The sequence below is a fragment of the Manis javanica genome, chromosome 15 (genome assembly GCF_040802235.1).
Source record: "Manis javanica isolate MJ-LG chromosome 15, MJ_LKY, whole genome shotgun sequence".
Classification (NCBI taxonomy): Eukaryota; Metazoa; Chordata; class Mammalia; order Pholidota; family Manidae; genus Manis; species Manis javanica.
Window position 1 is genome coordinate 2,084,042 of NC_133170.1, and position 21,510 is coordinate 2,105,551.

Sequence of the window (21,510 nt, forward strand, 5' to 3'; positions counted from 1 at the left end):
CATGAAATTTTTTGTTTCAATAAAAGATTAGAGGCAAACATATTCCAAATGAAGTTAAGAAAATGCTTCAACTAGCTGTCACCACAGGCCTTTACTTTCTGCCTTGAGGAAAACAGTGAGAAAAGACTATACATTAATTATTCTTCTCCAAACATGAGTCAAAGTCCTGCTCAGCTGCAAGCGGAGGGAAACCCGTTGTTCACTCCCATAGCTAAGTGACTCACACAAGCTCAGGGGTCCACGATGCATCCATCAGGCAAAGAGAAGAAATGGTGGTTAACACCTGCTTTGTAATCTGGGATTTACTATATTGTTGCCTTCAAAAGAGGGTACAGTCGTATCCTGAGAGGAGAACTACGCCTGATTTTGGTGAGTCCAATATTAACTCCACTTGATGGAGTGGAGACATCTCCCAAATTCTCCTGACACCGCCGAAATCCATGGAATGGTTTACTCATTCTTTAAATTTGAATATATTTTGGTCACAGTTCATAATCACAACTACATATATGCCATTTTATATGTATGTTTCTATTTCAAGAAATAGTTAAATTGTCATTACATTTTAAAATAGCATAGTTATTTTCTGGGTTATAAAGCCACACTATGCCTCAAATTCTGTGGGTTCCTGCTGAGATTAATTTGGCTAAGTCATTTCATTTATTTTCCTTTCCACTAGTAAATGCTTCTTTCTGCTTAAATACTTAACTTACGAAGGTGATTTGAAACTATGCTATCTTTATTTCCCAGGAAAGCATTTAGGAAGGTCTAAACAATACAATAGAGAGGATGATTATTTTCTACCACAGCTCACTGTATATGCTCTTGTTCTGAGTGTGTTAAGGAACTAATGTCACAACGTTAGTGAATGCATGAATTGCAGACAGTGTTCCTTCTACAGTTTTTGTATCAACTGGTCTTCATGCTTAAATTACTTAACTTTCATAATACTTAAACCACTTCTGCACACCCATTGTGCTTACCCAAAGCTCTAAAAAGAACTTTCAAATATCTCTCAAATAGTATCAACTAATTGAGAATTTAAGCTTAGAAATATTTAAAAATCATTAAGAATTACCAATTCACCACTGTATCTAGAGATCCCTCACTCTGTAGTAACGCAAACGAGGAAGCAGGCACTGGGGAGCTGAGAAACTGGGGCGACCGGCGCTCCGAGACCCGCCGCGCGCCGAATGGTCCCGACTGCGGCCTCGCGCTTGGGCACCTGCGAGCACGGCGGGATGCCACCACGCGGTAACCACCACGGGCAGGTCTGTGTGCATCTTCCACTACGCGTAACAAATTAGAATTACAGCACCTCATTTACTATCTCAGATCCGAATTTCAGAAGTCCAGGCACAGCTCAACCAGGCTCATTACTGAGGCTCACAAGACCGAAATTTAGGTGTCACTGGGGTGGCGGTACTACCCGAAGCCTGGAGCGCTCTCCTAACTCTGGTTGTTGGAAGAACGCAGTTTCTTGTGGCCGTACAATCGAGGTCGCACTTTTCTCATGCCGCTGACAGCCACAGGGTAGCTCTCACCTCGAGGCCCCCTCAGGTCTCAGCCAACGGGGCCTTTTTACAACACAGGCGCTTACTTCTTCAAGGCCAACGGACAATCTCAGTCCCCTTGGGAGAGCTCACCTGATCAGGTCAGGCCCACCTAGCACGGTCTCCCTGCTGACACTCACATCAGCTGATTGGGGCCCTGAACTGCACCTGCAAAATCCCTTCAGCTTTGCCATGTAGCTAATAACGGCCCACATCAGGGGCAGAGCATCATCTAACAATAACGGCCCCCATCATCGGGGCCGGAGCATCGGGACATACTTGGTTTGTGGTGCATGATTGCTTAAGACAGCGCTGTGACCATGACCCCAAAACAAACGGCTGTGATAGGACTTCATACTTGTCTATATAAACTTTATGTTGTATATCACTTCACAATCTACAGAGTGCTTGCACGTATCCTGCATCACTTGGTTTCCATGGCCACCTGCCAGCCAGGCACGTAGGTATCAATCCGATGTTACAGGTGAAAAATCCAAGGCTCAGAGCAGCTGGGAGACTGCCCGAAGCTTACAGCAAATTAGCAGGGCAGGCGGGCTTCAGTCCAGTCTTTTCATCCTATCGCCCGGGCCTCTTTCGCTAACCTGTACTTTTCAGGCTGAGTTCGGTGAAGGGCCAAGGAGAAGTCTCGGGAATTACCGCGAGAACTGAGGCCGACGCTGGGACGCAGGGCTCCGAGCTCACCCGGCGGTCCTACCTTTGTTCCGTGTGCTGGGGTCCCGCACAGTGTCAGAAACCACCGCACTGCTCCGTGCTGCCTTGTTCACAGTAAGGAAGAATGTTTACCAAGAAAATTAGTTTGAAAATGGCTTAGATAGCTATATTTAAAATGTCAAGAATTTATTCCAGTATAGTTTTACAAATCTGTCATTTCTTGCAGCAGCTGATGAACCTTTTATAAAGACAAGAAAAAACAAAAAGAACCATATTACATAGTTGGTTTTAAACGTACACTTGGGAGAAAAAACGACAAACTCCACCTCGTTCCCTTTTTTTAGTAAGCGTAAAAAGTAGTACCTTCTTAATGTCTGGTCTCTTATTTTTCTTTTCGTGCAGACATTGACTGGCAACAGAATACATAGTTTCAATGGAAGCAGAATCAATGTCACTCATTTTCTTATCAATGTAATCTTCAATTGTCTTTTCTTCATCTTCAATTTCATCTTTAATGTCTAGCTTTAAAACAAATGTTAAAACTTCAAGAAGTTCAAATGAAAGTGAAAGAAATCAGAATGTATTTAATTGATCTACTTCATAACATGTACTCGTATTTTACTAGCTATTTTTATAACCTTATTAAGAACTGAAGACTTACTGAGAAACCCTATTTATTTACTCGCACATACACGCACACACACGCCCTCCAAGACACTTCCAGCTACCTGCTTTTCAGTTTCTGTACTTGGGTTACTGAGCGAATTGCTCTCATGTTCCCGTCGGCACGGTCGCCGGGCTGCCAGCACCGTGGTCTGCGGGGGGCACTCGTGACAATGCAGCTCCGGCCTCAGAACCCAGACCCCAGCCCTGCTCGGGCAAACTTCTCTACGGGCTCCCGAATCGTTCAGCCAGAGGAGGAGGAGGAAGACAGGCGTAGGGCCATGATGAAAACGTAACGACAGGAAGAGAGGCTGACCTAGGGTGGGCAGCGGGTGGAGTGGTGGCCCCCCAAAGGCATGGCCATCCTAATCCCCACGGCCCTAAACACGACTTCACTTAGAGAAAAAAATCTGCTGATTGTGAGATGAGACCATCCTGGATTTCCCAGGTGAGTCCTAATTCCACTCTCAGTGTCTGTACAAGAACCAAAAAGAGAAGAAAACAGGCAGACGAGACGATGTGACCAGGAGGCAGAAACCAGAGCCATGTGGGCACAGCTGACAGCCTCCCGACGCTGGGAGAGGCAGGGAGGAGGCTGCCTCACAGCCTCGGGAGGGGCAGGACCCTGACAAAGCCTTGACTTCGACCTCCCGGCTTCCAGAACCATGAGGGAATCAACTGTCATCTTAAGCCCCAGTTTGTGGTAATTTTTTGCGGCAGACCTAGGAAATCGATACTGATGGAAACGAATATTTACGTGAGGTCGGCCATAAACTCTGCAGTTTCACCTTCCAGAAGATTAATTTTGAAAGTGTTTAGGTAATGGCAGAATCTGGTGACCTAAAGGCTCTTCAAGGGCCCCCTTCTTTTGGATATGCCTGGATTGGAATCTTACTACTTTATGGTCAAATCCTGAGTAAGTGATAGTATAATTTTTCCCTCAGAATTACAAGTCTCACCATTAGAGATGCACAAAACTGGTGCCTAAAATGGACTCTATGTTTTTCTGCATTTCATCCTTATTCAAGTCAAAGTTTTGAGGCTTTAATAATATTCTCAAGAAGAAAAAAGTCTCAAGTGAAAGGATGGAAAATGTAGGCCGTCAGACAGGTCGGCCTTGTAGGACCGGACCGGCTGCAAGATGTAAAACACGGAGTTACTTTTTTATTTTCTTTTTTTACTGCCTTCCTGTATTTTTAATCTACATACTTTCTCTGTAGAATCCAATCCCCACCCAAGCTTTATCTGTGCCTGTACACTAATGGCTCACAAACTCTTTTCTCTAGACCATGCTTCTTTCCTGACCTCCAAAAACCAATGAGATGGAGAATTTTATTTATTTAATGAAGACAAAATTTCACTATGTATCACTGTAAAAAACAAAATATGAAAATAACTCAGAATATCATATTCTATAAATATACTTTAGTGTGAAATATTATGTAGCATGACTATATATTATTGCACAACTATATATCCAGGAAACCATGGAAAGCTTTACAATGTAGTTTCATAAGGGACACCAGCAACAATATTATAATACATAGATACTGTACTATGGCTTTTCTTAAAATAGTATGGCACCAAGCCTTTGAACAAATATACCTTTTGACTTTCTAATCCCCATTTTAGGGAAATAATCTGGGGGGGGGTGTATATGTGTATGTTTTATATATATATATATATATATATATATATTATACATATATATATATATATATATATATATGTGTGTGTGTAGCCTGAATTTGTCACCCTGATTTGTCCCATTAAAACATAAATTAAAATCAAGTCAATGTAGTTACTTAATTTTAGGAAAAACATATATGATAGCTGGTATTTCTATAAACCTTTAATTTTATAAAAAGACCCTTTCAAGTTCTTAAAATATGTTACACTGGGAGAAAAGGGCATGGCATAACTTTCCTATAGTTTGAACGTTCAGTCTATGTTACTGTCCATGAATGCCTAATGTGACAAATAGGTGACTGTTTTTATGGTAACTTTATAAATACAATACTCCATAATAGAAATGGGTAAGAGAATTTTGTTAGTGATTCTATTCTGATTCAGATTTGAATGGAAGACATGTTATTTTCCCTCTCTGAGCTGAAAAGCTCGTTAGTAATCACTCTAAAAGTAACAAAATAAAAATACACTGGAGAAGATCTCAGGAATCATATGGTTCTATTCAGATTTTACCCACAAAGAAACTAGGACATAGACTATGTAGGTGACTTCTCCAAGCTTCACACATACTTCATGGTAGAGCTGAGATTGGAAATGTCCGATGCTCTTTCCATACGCCGCTATGTGATTGCCAGCAGAAAGACTTCCAATAGAGAATGACATTTCTAGATGTCAAATTTCAATATATAAATTTAGATTATATATGTAAAGAGAAAAGAAGTGGAAAGAAATGAATCTCCCATTTACCAGTAACTGAGGGTCACGGTGTTCATCCACAGCTGGGAGTCCAGTGATTATTTCCAGTAAAACCTACAAAGACCAAAAAAAACCCATTAATGTAACATTCCAGACAACATACAGAAACTGGAAGGAACATGGATTTTGATTATGAAATCGAACTGCATTTCCACACACCACATTGCGTCTTTTAGGCGTGTCAGCAGAAAGAACACGAGCTGTGGTCACTGCCTGCCCCTCTCCATCACGGACACATGGCACCCCCACCTCCTTGGTCCCACGAGCAGAGCTTTTCTGCAGCAACTTCCTCAGTAACCAGCCTGCTCAGCATGTGCTCTGGATGCTCTTTTTCCTGTCTTGCAGGGGATTCTTCACAACAATAATTTTCTCTGGCTTTTAGGAGAATATTCTTTTCTAAACCTCAGGTATATCCTGCAACCTTGTGCCTTAACTTCCCAGTGCTATGAAGCTAAATTTCCACATATGAAACTCAAATGAATAAATAGATGGACAGTTTCCCCAGCCACCCTGTCCACTTATCACTCCATCTGGAAAGTTACTAGGAACAGACTGGTAGATCAGAACATGCCAAAGTGTATTTCCTTTAAAAGATACTCCATTTTTAAAATACAACACTAAAGTGTATGCTGTATGACATCTATTTTCTGTGCTGATTTAAGTTTCATACTAACTCATAAAGATAGTATGGCAAAAAAAGAATTTCTTGAAGTAATTTCAGAAATCAATTGAAAAGTTTTACACTCACAGAAGTTTTTATAACTTTCTTGTTTAACTAGGGGTTAACGTGAACAATTTACTGGTTTACATAGGAAAGCTAGGTAAGACAGGCGTATTCAAAATATTTTACTTCAGATCACAGTTACAGCCCAAACGATTATGGTTACTAGTTACATGAAACTCACCACACCGAAGCTGTAGATGTCAGATCTGGGGGTTATTTCTCCTCGCAGAGCTTCAGGCGCCATGTAGGCTGTTGTTCCCACAACTGTGCTGGTCATGACCGTCTGGGCAAGCTTGTCGGAAGCCCGTGCAAGCCCGAAGTCAGACACTTTAGCTGTAAAGGCTTCATCTAATAAGATGTTTGCACTGAAAAAATACAAGTTTTCTTTTCAAGCAAGTCAGATGGTTCCCTAGGTGTATGAAAGCATGTATGCATGTATTTACAGATTGTGCCATTTTCTAACACACATCATAAAAGCCTGAAATTTGGGTAAATAAACCTAGGTTTCAGAATAAAGGTAAAGGGAATTGTCTTCTTTTTGCCTCTTGAGGAAAAATTTTAGGAGAATAAAAGTGACATAAAACCTTAGTGAGATAGTTTCATATTTCACAAATAAAATTTATTACAGGGTAACTTCCCTCAAAGTCTCCTGACACCATTTTAATTCCTTACCTAACATTTCTCAATTCATATAAAACTATTTCCAACCAAAGTATTTCAGTTATTCATTTCTTTCTTCCTTTTTTTGGTATTATCTGAAATCTTTTCAAGAGGAAAGAATATAGCTAAAAGATTTTAATTTATTCAGCATATGCATTCACTCACCCACTCACACTTCCATTCAACAAAACTTTATTGAGGACTCCCTGTGTAATACAGCATTAAGGTTAAGGTCGGGGATGGACACGGAAGGAATCTTTAAATCTTGTCTGTGCTAAGAGTATATGAATAAAAATGTAAGTATTCCAAACCTTTTAATATCTCTATGAATGTGGTGGTTTTCATGTAAAAAACTGATGCCATTTGCTGCATCTTGAGCAATCTTGCATCTCATGTGCCAAGAAAGTGGTGGAGTATCATCCTTGTGGAGTAAGAAACAAATCAATTAAAAACAGAGGGGGATAAAAAAACTATAGAAAAACATACAACATAATATATTTCTAAGCAGCTACTAAAAAAGATATTTTGTCACCCAGAATTCAGGACAATTGTTTTAAGTTGTCAAAAAATAATCTCTAAAAAAGATCCAACGAGGGGTAGGATTCCTTATTTGACAAAACACATACATAAGAGCATCTTCATAGTCTAGCCTTGACTGGCAATTTTACATTTAGATCATCACCAAATAGGACGGCCATCCCGACTGTGTACACACCGACTATATAATATCACGGAGCAGGAAGTGTTAGGATTAATGTGGCTAAGATCCTGTCCCAGTGGGTATTAGTATTCCGACGCAGAGACAGAAAGCCAAACAATCCGATGAACACACATCTTACCAAGCAAGACAGTCTGTCTAGCAATGAGCCATTAGGCATGAAAACATACACTAAGCAGAGGTCGTCTCCGTCACTTGAGAAACCAAGGAGTTCTACTAAGTTTTCGTGTTGACACCTGCGACAAACAATTTCCACTCAGAATTACTGGACACACACAGACTCAGCTGTAGGCTGGGAGTGAGCCCCCCAAGAGCCTCAACAGCAAAGAGAGCAGGTGCATAATGACGTGCTATGTATCACTACGATATGATGTCTCTGTCTACAGTATCTTTATATAAGTTTATTATAACTGTTTATAATTTTCTGCAAACAATTCTTTCAGTCAGTGTTGATCAACATTAGAAGCATAACGTCTTTCTATTTTATATTAAGAGCTCAGTAATTTAAATCATTGGAACTTCGGGCAGTTCAGTTAAGGGCGAGGCTTATATTTAGCTTATTCCCAACGATACCACAAACAAGATTTCAAGCAGCCTATTGAAACGTGCTTAACAACCCTTTCAAGAATTCTCTTAACACCTCCAAAGCACCTATTTACAGACATCTGATCTTTAATCACATCTGATTTATACATTTCTGATCTTTAATCATATCTGGTTATTTATCACCTAATTTGAATTTCCTATATACTTGAGAATAATGAAACTAAAGAGAGCTCAAGCATAACAGAACTGCAGGCATCTGTGGTATAGTAGGAAAAACTGGCCTCAGAATTCCAAGTTCTAAGTTTAAAATCCAGCTCTGCCACATCCTGGGTAGGAGACCTACAGCAAATCACAGCCTCTGCGCCTCACCACCCTCCCTGCTGGATGTGGATAATAATATCTGTTATATAACATGGATGCTGTGAGACTGGAACAAGCAAAACATATGACAGCCTAGAAGTCTACTGAGAAAGTAAGTATTCCACTCAAGTGCTTACTCATTTTGTTCCTTCAAAATTATCAGTATTTCTGGAACTTCATTATTTCAAATACAACTTTGATTTGAAATCAGGGCCCATCCTCATAAATATTCTACAAAGAGCAAATTAAAATGGTAAGCACTCTAGTAAATTGGCATAGTTAAAAAATGTGCAGATAAAAATTAGATTTAAAACATCTGCTGAATTTATACTATATTTAAGGCACTATGGTGATGCACCTGCTTTATTAAATCCTCATAATAACTTAATGAAGTATGTACTATTACTATCTCATTTTATAGATGAAAAAACTAATGAAACAGTTAAGAAGCTTGGCCAAGCTCATTCTGATAGTAAGGCCAGACACTGGCACTTATTAAAAAAAGTAGTAATATTCAATGCTGATGAGGTAGCAGTGAAGTTTGAAATTATAATACACTGTTGATAGGCGTACAAATCATCATAACTTATCTACAAAGCAGTTTGGATATATACTTGGAAAGTCTTTTAAAAATTCGTGCATTCTGAACCAGTAATTCTCCTTCTAGGACTCCATCCTGATGAAATAAGCACAGTTTGCATTCAAAGATTTATAGAGATTTAAAGAGGCTTTAAGTTGCAGTACTGAAAATGAGAAGCAAACTCGGTAGGATAATGGTTAAATAAAATAACCTCATATATGCTAGATAATTAAAATTAATGTACAATAATTTAAAGTGTTTTGGAATTGCTTTTAATGATGTGGGGAAAATGTTACATATACATCATAGAATACTAGCAATGGTTATCTCTAAGTGATATATTTAAGAGATGATTTTTATTATTTAAATAATATTTTCCAACTTAAGAACACCAGGACAAGGTCTTCTAAGGGTCCCTGCAAACAATTTCCCTGGCCTTTGGGAGTTAATGGCATACCTAAGGGCCTATTACTGTATACCTTTTTTTTTTTGGCCTTTTTTTTTTTGGTATCTCTATAATTTATCTCTCATGAATTCTGGGAGTTTTTTTGGTATCTCCACAATTTATCTCTCATGAATTCTGGGAGTTTTTTTGGTATCTCTACAATTTATCTCTCATGACTTCTGAGAGAAGAAAACATGGTAATGATGGTTGACAGTTGACATTCCATGCAACTTTGCTATGATTTAAAATAATGACTGCTTATAATCTGCAGGCATATGAGTATACATAGTCATAGAAGTGTAGAGCCAAAGTTCTTTGAATCCCTCTAATCTAAATCCTTCACTTTAATCTTACACATTTGAAAATACCACGAGTTCCTGGCACTCCGCCTCCCTCATTCCCCGTCCTGCTCTTCTCCACGACAGCACTGCCAAATCAACTTACTTTGCCATGACTTTTATTTCTTGATCAAACTGTTGTTTCAGTTCATCAGTACTAATGTCAACCATCTGAAAAAAATAAAATAATATACAATGTAATGAGTCCAAGGAGGGTTGAAGAGTTTGTCTGGTTGATCCACTTTCTTTAAAAGACTAAGGCATTATTCTCCCTGTTTTACAGAACTGAGAACAAGAAATATTAGTGATTTGCTTAATTTTCCATGGCCTTTTAGTAGAAGGAAAAAACCTTATAAAACATGTAATAACCTTCTACACTTCACTGGATTATTGTGGAAACAAAATGAAATATGACACTTGTTTGCATAAATGTTTTGAAAAAAACATGCAGTGTACCAGAAAACAAGCAAATTTGAAGGCAAAAAGAATAACAAAACCTGCGAAAGTATTTGCAACGTATGTGACAGAGGCAACTATCTTTATTACGTAAGGATACACTGATTGTATTGGTGTTTTTGGAGTATAACAGTTACAATATAACAAGTCAGTAAGTCAATGCTGAACAGTCTAATAGAAATGGGAATAAAGGACATAGACAAGTCATGTTTAGTCTTGGTTTCTTACTGTGTATTTTCTAAACTTTATTTGTAAATCAGAAAAGCAATATAAGAAAGTTAATTTTATATAATTTTCTTAGTATCTTAGCATTTTAATCTTCATTATGAAGCACTGTGTAGAACAGGGCTTCTCAACTTTATTTTGTGAATCTCCCAAACTTGTATGTGTGATTACATGTATATATGGATAACTACATTTATAATCAGGGGCAGGTCCATAGCTTTCAAAGACTTTTAAATACTGAGAATGACTTAGAATGATGTTTATTTAAAGAAAATATGCCCTCAAATAATATACTTCCTAAAGGTTAATTCAAGACTTATCATACAGCACATCAGGGAGCAACTCTTGCGCTAATTCTTCTCGTCCCTGGAAAGGTGACTTACCGCCGTGAGCCTCTTCACCGCTACGGTCCTGCTGCTCACAAGGCCCTTGTACACAACGCCAAACCCTCCTTCTCCCATTTTGTTTCCACCGACAGAAACGGGTCGTTCATCGAAGTTATTCGTGACATTCTTCAATTCATAAAATGAAAAACTGTGAAAACCTAGGTCCATAAAATAAGGAAAAAAGCACTTCATAAAATAGAAATTGGCTATAATAACTTCAGTATTTTCTTAACGTGGATATTTCACATATATGCAATTATTTACAACTTTGGCCTAGGCATAACCGGAGAGAGGAAAACCCGTTTTTTAAATAAAAATTTTAAGCTTTACCTTAAAAATCCTTTTTGGTGATCCTCCACCCAAAACTCTAGTCACCCATTTTCTTTTTAAAATGACCCTTCCAAGTCAGGTAAATGTTTGACTTATTTTTTCCTTGGCTTCTGTGGCTGGTCGTTCGCCCTTCTGCCTGTCCTCACCCGCGCACTAATGAAGTGAAGATGGCGCTTCACAGACCAGGAGGAAGAAGCCCACGGAGAGCCGCGGCCAGCGCACACGCACAGATGGGTTCGTTTCTGAGCTACGATGGTTCAAGGTCGACCCATTAGTGGAAGGCGCTGCAAAGGTTACCTACGTGTATCACTAAGTTCTGAACAATTTTCTGGACTTGAGGAGTCGCAGGGCACAGAGTTTTGTTCAGGATTCTGCACAGAAACCACGGGTGTCTGGTCTCCGCCGTGGGGAGGCATCTGCTTCTGCTGAATTGTTACAGCTTCTTCGGAAGGTAATGTTGTGACAGTTTTGGGAACAGCAACTGCCAAACGAGACAAAATACAAGCTGTCCTTCCCCAAGAAAAAGAGTTTGTGAGGAAGTTGGACTCGCAACTCGGTGCCCTGAACATCATTCCGGTTTCACACGGCAGTCCCATATGCTGAGCGCGCCCCAGAAGCTACCTCGTCGGAGTTACAGTTTAGATAAAGATGAGTAGAGAGGGTAAGAAAGTGTTTTCAGAAAGGGGTCCATACACCACCTGCATCAGAGGCCCTGAGGTACTTGTCTAAAAACATAGACTTTAACCCAAGTCAAGGATCCTGAGCAGTGGGGTCTGGAATAGCCGGCAGGAAGCTGCATGCTCGCCAAGACCCAGCACCCCCCCTCGCACACTGAGGGGTGAGCGCCATTGGCACAAATGGCATCACATGGACAAAAGTAAGGTTATGAGGAAGCAGGTGCACCCCGACCCACAAGGAAATCACGGCCGCTGAGTCCCGGAGGGGTGGAAACTAAGGGTGAAAAACGCCAGAGCTCAAAACCATAACTAATTTCCGTCCTTCTAATTCCTGCGGGCGCAGAGTCACCTGACGGTGACGGTGGGACCAGACTCCACCGCGAAGCCCCCACTTTCCTAGCAGTGAGCGCGCAGGGTCCCATGCCTGGGGTACTTGAAAGAATGGGAGAGGGTCTCAAGGGGAATGTTCATCCCTCTGAGAAGAAAGTGAGAGTAAGGAGAAACGCCCCTGCCTCGGCCCGCGCCCTCCCGCCAACCCGCGGCGCTCTGGGCACACTCGGTTTACCTGGTAGCAAAAGACTTGCAGGGGCAAAAAACTCATTTTGGACCAAAAGATCCACGAGATCACCAACTGTGCAATTCGTGGTGCCCCAGTCAAACAGTAATTCACAAGTGGGGCTTTTTCCAGTCTGGAGTAATGCTTCAAATCTCCTTAAAAGAAGTGACAAAGGAACAAAATCAGCATGTAAATGGTCAACCTGGAAATAGGAATCACTCCCCCACCCGCTTCACCCAGGGCATCTCCTCAAACAGGAAAGGATGGGGCAGCAGCACCGGCGAGAATTACAGGGACCAGGGCAGACGGGCGGCAGGCAGACAGACGCTGAAGGTGCTGACGACGCGAGTCAGCACACGCCGGGTCCTGAGCATTCGCTCCGTGCACCACCGGAGGCGCACGCACGAACGCATTTAGTTCTCATATACCGACTACCGTCCTGCTTTGCTGAGAAAGGCGGGTGCGGGGAGGCAGGCAGCCGGCCCGGGCCACACATCCGGGGCGCTGCGTCCAAACTGAGCTGCAAATTCGGATCTCACTAAACGCAGGGTGAGCTCTCAACCCTCTGAGCTATATCACCTTCCAACAGGACTTACTAACTCTGCTGGCCATGTGGTTTTTAATAGACAGCTTTAAGATACAATATACATAAGCTTGGATATTTTATTATTATTCCTTTGATCTTAACTATTTCAGTTGAAGAAAAAAAAATATTTTGGCTTTCCATTCCCATTTCTTTAAAAATTAATTTTGAGTATTTAAAAACTTAAATTGCACAGCTTTTTGGTTTTTCTCCATATTTTTTATATTGTAAAATTCAAACCTACAAAAAAGTTGAAAGAATAAGACCATAAACAACCATTTACCGTGCACACAGATTCGTGTGTGTGTGCGCGTGCGTGTGCACATGTGTAGACCAGATGCCTTGTAGACCGTCTCACAGCCTAGTTTTGTGGAAGCGCTTTCTCATGACTGAACTCTGATCAAAGTTTTCGGTAAGAGCACTAACTAGGTGACGATGTGTTCTCACCATGCCCCCTGTGCAGGCACATAGTGGCAGTTTGTACCATGACAGCTGACACAGTCTGATTACTTGGCTGAGGTGGTGTATTTCAGATTTTTCTCTACTGAGTACCTTTTACCTTGGCAATTCGTACTTAACCTGCGGATAATCCTTTGAAATCTGAATATTCGCTCATCAGCAACCTTTCCCCCTGCCGGTTGGGCTCTCACGGAAGAGCCTGAGTGAATCAGTCACTCGGTGGTGGTTTCGAATGGGTAACTTCCTAATTCTATCAGTCTTTCAATAATTATTTGCTGCCAGTTTTCTGTAAAGAAGGGCTTTTTCCCACCATCACCAACGCTCAATGATCCCCTGAAAGTGCTTAACCGTAGTATCAACAAACATCTTTAAATATTGGTTTTCAAGGTTTCAGTTTAAACTTCTGCCAAGTAATTTAACATGTTTATCCTTTAATGTGAGGAAATACTTCCTAGAAGGGCTAATGTAGGAACTAGGCTTTTAACCACTTTAGGTTCTTTACCAGGTTAATACTGAGAATCACATTTCATTCTCTCTTCCTTCCAAATACAGACTTTGGCATAGTTTTGAGCTGACGTAACTGGCAAAAATAAAATCTGTACTTTTACAATAAATCAAGCAGAGACAAATAGAGAGAGAATGGAAATGATCTGAAGATGGTGTTGAAAAATCCTGGCTAAGAACTAAGAATTCTGTTCACAGATGTACACATTTATGAGTAACTTAAAATGTCAACTTGAAGAATTCCCAAAATACAGTGTTCAAGTGAATTAGAGATTCACACACTTAGATGTTTAGGCTCCAGAATTTTACTAGGGCTTCTTATAGCACCGTTATGTCACTTCAGCCTGGAAATGACGTGCGTGCGACAGACTGAATGGTCCTCGGCTTGCCAAACAGAACAAGAGTGGGACTCTTACTACTGACAGAAGAACTTATTTGCAAGATCACAGTACTGTCCTAGCTGATATATTGGAGAACACAGCAAATAATGGCAAAAAAAAAAAAAGAGGACATATTACTATTCTCTCTCCTGCAGAGAGATTTACTTTCTTAACTGTAACTTTAGACAGTATTTATACCTATGAATCATTCTAGATTTTGATGTAAGAACTGAAAAAGGATTCTGTAGGTTACCTTATGTGAAACTGATTGTATCTGTCATCCCCAGATGGCTTTTTAATGGCTGCCGCCAGCTTCTTCCACCCTTCTTGAGGGTCCAAGAAATCCGACAGCTTCCTAATTAGCCCAAGACTGAGACAGCGCACATATGTCGATGGTGTTATCGGTCTGCTCATCTTCTATTCCTACAATAAGGAAAATTCTCATTAAAATTTTACAGAAGTGTTAGTAACGACATCAGTAAGTATATCACACTTTGCTGTAACATATGGAAAGTTCACAGGTGATTACACCGTAATAAAGGAACACTCCCAGGTCATCTAGTTGACATCCGAAGAGGAAATTAAAATCGTGGTTACTTTTGCCTAATTGTCCTCTTGCCTCACTTTCGTTCTCCCCCTATAAATAGCAATAAAAAAAATTGAAGTATTTTTACTTTCTGACAATGCCATTTTCTGAGTGAAAACAAAAAGTTTACTTTTTCAGAAAAATTCCTGTGGACATATTCAGGAATTGAATCTATTAATGAGACTTGCTTTTCAATGGAGTTTTTTCTCAATCAGTATTTGTTATTAAACATTTATGTGACATTCCTTGGTGGAAGTAAAAAATAAAAAAGTCTTGAAATAATCTGTAGAGCTTTGAAAGATATGGTCTATCCACAAACATTTCACAGAACATACCCTTGATTCCTTCACACATTTTGAGTTCATCAGACTCGCCCGATTTCAATTCACTTCCAACTAGCCAAACCCTATGGCTTACCACTCCATGTTCTACAAAACCTATAAACCCTCAGGTCCCTTTTTCTTCGGCTGTTCACCCTGGAGACCTGCAGGCAGGGTGAAATATCACAATTTTACTTATACAACAGTGCTGCTGAATACAGCTGCAGAGAACGAGGTAACGGAGCAGACGGGTGTGAATACAAGTTTTGGGGACTTCCACTAGGCCCTGAATACCACTGCTAATCCTTTTACTTGACTTTGCTCACCACCCTTAGCACCTGTGTCACACCTTTACCTCTCCGCATGGTTTTGATTCCCATGTCCCTCATTCTCAGCAGGTGGTGACCTTTCTAATTTATCAAGACAGGCTCAGATATTCTGTCCATTATAATCCTGCTCCCCTATGTTTTTATTTAAAAAATGCAATATAATTTTTGGAGTCGACAGTATAGTAAGCAGCAGTCTCCCTGCATCCTAAGCCTCTATACCAGGGCTCTCTCCTCTTCAGCCTTCTTTCACTACCCTATCTCAGCAGGTCTATCTGCTCTCAACCTAATCGTCTTTCATTACTGCACGATGAACTGGTAGTGATGTATTTAGCTGTTTACTGTCTCCTCCATTAGACACTGTAAGCTCCATGAATTCAGAGGCTATGGTAATTTTATTCATTAATGCATAACTAGTGACCAGCACATTGTAGGTTTCAACGTTGAGTGTTAAGAATCAATGTTTCGCCCAGTACCATGGTAGGTGATATACATATCCTGCTCAATTCTCACAGTGATTATGGCAGTTTTATCATCTGTTTCACAAAGGTAGTGTATGAGCTGGACCCTGAACCCACTGACTGCAAGACTCAAGCAACATGTGCCTCCTTCTGTGACTCAATGTATTCATTGTTCATGTCATTCTCTTTCTACAAAGACATTTCCTTTCACTCGTTCATACATTCAGAAAACATATGTCAGGCTTTGTACTAAGTGATGGGAACTACAGAGAATGAAAACCTTAGTTTTCAATCTTCTCAGTCTAGCAGGGAACGCAAACAACTACAATGAGCAATAAATGTTATACGAGGCATGTGCAGAATGTTACAGGACAGTAAAGTGCTCAGTTCTGGTCATGTTAACTGTGAAATACCTGTCTCCCTACCTCTGGCATCTGAGGGAGTTGGCACTAAGGAGCTAGATACGTGATCTGGAGCTTAGGTGAAAAGTTTAGGTTAAGAATGCTTGCTATGCCAACATTCTCATATATTCATGTATGAATAGTTGGTTCAAGCAGCAAGTCTGAGGCTGCCTATTAGGAATATATAGAATACAAAGGAATGAAGAGAAAGAAGACATCTTAAAAAGTATTGGCAAGTCCTGGAGGTAAGGAGAAAACTAGGACAATAGCATACCAGGTTTCTAGAATGGGGGATAGGTTGGTATGAAGTCCCAGAAAGGTCAAATACACATGGATGGGTGTGTTAGATTGGAAACCAGAAGGCTGCTTGGTGTCTTAAGAACAGTTTGGGGAGCAGTGAGGGAATTGGTAGAAATGCATTTTTCAAGATATTTGGCTATGAAGCAGGAGAGAGAGAAAAGGCAGGAGTTCTCAAACTTTATACTCTTAAAAATTATCGTGGACTCTTAAGATCTTTTGTTTATGTTAGTTATGTCTGCCAATTATATCTACCATATTAGGAACGGACACTGAGAAATTTAAAAATTATTAATTCCTTTAAAAATAGTACACGTATGCCATGTCAGCATACCTATTTTGATAAAAAACTTTATTCCCCGTCCCCCACCCCCACCAAAATAGAAGAGTGACACCGTTTGGTATTTTGCAAGTCTCTTTAATGTTTGACATAATAGAAGACAGCTGGATTCACACAGACATATAGTTGGAAAGGGAAGGTATTTAACAGCCTTTTCACAAACTAGTAGGTATTTTTGTTTGATATGTAGTAAAACTTAACAAGAGGTAACTTCCTAAAAGGTAGCTGCACTGCGGAGGCCAAAATATCAATGAACTTCACATGAGAATCCACTGCACTAGGAATGAATCTTTTACCCATATGTGATTCTGACCTTATGAACCTCTTGAAAGAGACTCAGGGATGCCAACTACACCCTGAGAACTGCTGGTTTATGGCTTGTTTTTAGGACTTAAGCTTGGTTGGAGATATAAGAGGGAGAGTAAATACAGTACAAGTGAAGGAGTGAGGCTTGATAGGAGGAAACCTCTTCTTTTGAATCTAGAAAGAGGGAAGAAGTTTGGAACAGATATATTTCAGGGGGAAGGGGCAATTCCCACATGATGTTATTTCCTGAGAAGCCAGAAACGAGGTAACCTATGGCCAGGTAAAAGAACTGCCTAAGTACCATGAGGACCACCTGGTAAGTGCTTACTATTACTTCAAACAACACAAAAGGTCTGGCTGGCTTTCCCCGAGAGCCATCTCCTTGCTTCAAACTGTCACCTGGTCATTCTTCTACGGTAACAGTTACACTGTATTGTCATGTGTCTGCCTTCTCCCCTCGACAGGAGCTTTCCTGGGTAGGACCCAACCAAATTCAACGCTAGCAGCTATTCAAAACACCTGTGTTGAATGAGAGAAAGGGTGATTTTTAAAATTAAAAAATCTTATCTTGTCTAGCTTTTGAATTTGCTCCATTCACATTATTTTTCCCTTATTTGTTCCAATTTCTCTCCACTGTAAGAAGTAAAATATGACTGACAACGCTAGTAATAGAACTGCCTAGTAAATCTAAAAGCCAAAGCTGAAACACAGGGAACTGAGAATAAAAACAGCGATTTAACACCAGGGACAAATGCTGGAGCTCGCCTACACACAAACTTCTCGCAGACGGCATACGGGTACCAAGAAAAGGCAGGCCTCTGACAACTGCCTCATACACATATATTTACACACCTGCCTGCAAGTTCCAAATCTCAGAACTTAGATTTTCAACATACACATTCATACATCACTCCCAACACATACTTGGAAGAACATACATCAAAATACTAACAGTGATTAGATTATGTTTTGGTGGTGATTATTTTGGTGGTTTTGTTTTCATTTGCCTTCAGCATTTTCAATCATGAAAATAAGTTACTCATGCAGAAAAATTAAAACGCTGTCACCTCTTGAGCAAAGTGCTCAAGCTTTTATTTCAATGCACTTAGGAGTAATACAAGCAGGACAGCATATATTGCTTACAAACATCTCCATGACAAAGTCCTCCAACCATTAATACTCACGGTAATGAAAAAACATTCATACTTTCAAATATCGTAACTCAGATAAGAATACAAGGTCAGATGATAACTGAGAAACAGAGTAAAACCAGTGCCTGCTTGTGGAACCCAGTGCCTTCCTACTTACATGAACATTGGCAGACAGAATACTGTGCCTAAAGTAAGACTCAAAAAATTCCTGTCAAATGAATGAACGTTTTAAGTCTGTGGTTCACAAGCACTCTGATCAGGGGAAGCGTGCAGAGGGGCGGAAGGAAGATGGACTTTGAGGTTGCAGGTGCCTGGGCTCTGACACAGCTCTTCTGCAAACCACCTGTGACCAGGTTCAATAACTCACTTTCTCTGGACCTGGGCTTCACCTGAAAGACAGAGATAGTAATACCTAACAGTTGCTGTAAAGATTTAAAATCAGCACATGCACACGGACTACTGTCAATAATAGCGATCCAAAAAAAAAATGTAGTGATGATTACATCGCAGAAGTTATTCTCATATTACATTTAAAAAAAGAAATCTGCAATTTCTTTTTAAGCTCAGTTTTGAGAGTAGTGATGAGGGGCTAATAAAAGTAGAAATAAGAAGTCTGAGAATACAGCAAAGCTTTTCAGATAGTGGCAGTCCTATTTGATCAAGCATAGTGTTTAATATATTTATAACCTTCCTAAAGTACATTATTCACTCCCTGTTTTCTTCAGCAAAATATGCTGGATAACCATTAATCTTTATTTTTGGACAGCTACACACCATATTTAGTAACAGGAGCTGGTCATACCTTCTGGATCTATTAAACCACAGCGCTGCCCTTCTCAAACTGCGTATGTGGTATGCCATAAATTAAACTCAACACATCAATTTCAAACACGGACTTAATAAGCAATTTAAAACGTTTAGGATACATCAAAAAGTATGATGACATTCATCCGTCAACTATTTACTGTGTCTACTTTGGGTTGGATACTGAGCCAGCTCCGTGGAGATAAAGCATTAGGAAAATAAAAAATAGCTGGACTCACGGGGCTTACATTTTATATATAAACAAACTCTATACTAGGTTAGACGGTGCCAAATGGAATGGAAAAAAACAGAGAAAGGGTTTCACATTCCGGTCGCCCGAGTGGCCTCAAGGAGAAGAGCCCCCCGACTGGAGGCCCGCGGGGAGGGAACGCCACCCCCTCCACCTGCGGGCCGAGCTCCTGGGCGGCGGGAACAGCAGGGGCGAAGCCCGCTCGGCCGGACCTGCATGGCCCCGGGCGCCCCGCTTCCGGGCGGCGGCGCGTCCCCCCAGCGCCCGAGCTCTCGGCCCTGCCGGCCCCGGGGCTCGGCTCCCGCCCAGCCTCCGACCTCCCGGTTCTCAGGGCGGCCCCTCCCCGGGGTCCCGGGGTCCCGGCGCCTCCTCGGGCCCTCTGCCGGGTCCCCGGGGCCCTGGAGCAGGCGCTGCCCGCCGCTCTCCTCACTCCGGGGTTAAGGGGCGACTTGCCCCCAGCGCGGCCCCCGAACAGCCCCGGGCGGGAGGCCGGAGGAGCCGCTGCGGAGCGCGCACGCTCCGCGGGGACCCCTTACCTGCCGAGCGGGGGGCGCGGGGCGGCGGCGGAGGAGGAAGCAGGGCCGGGACCCGACGGGGGAGGCGGCCACACCCGGCCCGGCCCCGCCCCTTCCGCCCCGCCCCCGCTACCCCCGCGGGGAAGCCCGGGCCTCACGGGAGGCGCTGCTTCCGCGGGAACCTGCCCCGTAAGTGCGCCTCCAGGAAGCCGCGCCGGCCGGGGGCCGCGCATGCGCACAGCGCCGGGCCGAGGGCCGCCTCCTGCCGTGAGGTACCCCGGGGCGGGGGGCGAGCAGCGAGCGGGGCCGCCGGCCCGGGGGCCCCGGGGACGGGCCGGACCGCAGGCCGGATCGCGGGGAGGTCCCGGGCGGGGTCGCTGCCGCGCCGGCTCGCCTTCCGCGCCCGGGACGCCGCGCCTCCTGCTCCGGGTCTCGCTGCTCCTCGGCTGCCTCTCCTGCGAGGTGCCTGGTGGTGGTTCCCCGCCGCCGCCTCCTCCCCGGGGTCTTACCCACGAGCCTAGGATGCCCTCACCGCTTCCTCTTGGCGGGGCGGGAGGAGGCGGCGGCCGTGCCCCTGGGCACATGGCCTCCGGGCCCTCAGCGGATGCGCCGCGCTCGGGGCCGCCCGCGTGCTCGATGTCCCCTCGGGCCACGACGTCCCCCTGCTCACACGCCTCTAGTGGCGGCGGCTGCCCGCCCCGTGCAGCCTAGGCCCCGGCGAGCCGTCGGTGGCCCACGTGGTTGGCCCCAATCCCGTTGTGTTCCCAGAACCCTCCTGGGAAACTTCCTGCGCCGCTCTGTTCTGGGTGCTCCGTTTTCTCTGACGTTGCATGTTTTGTTTGCACGTGACTTCCAGTAGGTCTCCGCCAAACTTCTCTCTCTCGCACCATTTTGAGGACTTGGATGACCACTCTTGGCTTTATGCCTTTATTGATGGTCGTGAGCAAATGCGATCTTTTTTCTTCACTCACTGCCGTTATTCTGTACTTGTTTCCTTTTTTCGACCATCAGTATTGAATGCGGGCCCGCCACGTGCTCGACACCTTTAAATCAGGGAATAAGGCAGACGAGGTTCCTGCCCTCCTGGAGCTAACGTTCTAGTGAGGGGAGATACACAATAAATAGTGAAGAAAATTGTTAGATAGAAATACTATGCAGAGAAATTAATAACCGGAGGTACTGTGTAATGGGAAACGTGTACGAGATACGTTCTGAAAGGAAAGGAGCGACACACAGCAGCAATTCACCGGAGAGTTCCGCTTTATTAGGGAACTAATATATAGGAAGGGGCATGGGGTGATTGAGGTGTCACTTCTACGGGGCTGGTGGCTGGTGGCTAGGTGCTGGGATTGGGGGGGGCGAGAGGTGATTGGGCTTCAGGTGGTGCCGGCGGGAACCGAGGACCCCGAAGAGAAGCCGGAAGTTTGCCATCTTACTGGTGGGGGCCCTTCATTCCCCCCTTTCTCCTCTATGGGGTTGTGGACGTTGCTTTC

At 42.7% G+C, this 21,510-nt stretch overlaps 2 protein-coding genes across 16 annotated transcripts in view; one reads left to right on the forward strand and one right to left on the reverse strand.

Annotated features, from left to right (window-relative positions):
* Positions 1-1,908: 1,908 nt before the first annotated feature.
* IRAK4 (interleukin 1 receptor associated kinase 4) lies at positions 1,909-20,811 on the reverse strand. 12 transcript variants are annotated; one of them, XM_073222706.1, is made up of 14 exons: positions 20,039-20,161; positions 18,606-18,837; positions 17,697-17,816; positions 14,514-14,683; positions 12,344-12,489; positions 11,403-11,582; positions 10,769-10,929; positions 9,811-9,875; positions 7,557-7,671; positions 7,029-7,138; positions 6,239-6,422; positions 5,325-5,387; positions 2,589-2,747; positions 1,909-2,463 (listed from the first exon to the last, which is right to left on the reverse strand). In XM_073222706.1, the coding sequence occupies exons 4-14, from the start codon at positions 14,672-14,674 to the stop codon at positions 2,428-2,430; spliced, it is 1,380 nt and encodes a 459-aa protein (XP_073078807.1). In that variant the 5' UTR covers positions 14,675-14,683; positions 17,697-17,816; positions 18,606-18,837; positions 20,039-20,161; the 3' UTR covers positions 1,909-2,427. The 12 variants fall into 12 exon arrangements, 11 of the variants coding, with proteins under 11 accessions (XP_073078807.1, XP_073078809.1, XP_073078808.1 ...); XR_012125520.1 differs by having other exon boundaries at positions 2,589-2,743; positions 17,697-18,837; XM_073222708.1 differs by lacking the exon at positions 20,039-20,161 and adding an exon at positions 20,550-20,811 and having other exon boundaries at positions 17,697-18,837.
* The window catches only part of PUS7L (pseudouridine synthase 7 like), a 34,955-nt gene continuing 33,577 nt past the window's right edge, over positions 20,133-21,510 (forward strand). The window contains exon 1 of one of the 4 annotated variants that reach the window (XM_073222692.1): positions 20,133-20,206. The gene's annotated coding sequence lies outside the window, so the exon portion shown is untranslated. Of the gene's footprint in view, positions 20,290-21,510 lie in introns of all 4 variants that reach the window. The other 3 variants (XM_073222689.1, XM_073222691.1, XM_073222688.1) reach the window with 3 other exon arrangements.

Bases quoted from the DNA above. Each gene is read 5' to 3' on its own strand.
- IRAK4 (XM_073222712.1), bottom strand. From the start codon at position 14,674: ATGAGCAGACCGATAACACCATCGACATATGTGCGCTGTCTCAGTCTT. The intron at 6,423-7,028 runs GTTTGGAATACT...GTATTTTTTCAG, and splicing joins ATTCATAGAGATATTAAAAG to TGCAAACATCTTATTAGATG. The intron at 2,748-5,324 runs GTAAATGGGAGA...TTTGTTTTAAAG, and splicing joins ACCGTGACCCTCAGTTACTG to CTAGACATTAAAGATGAAAT.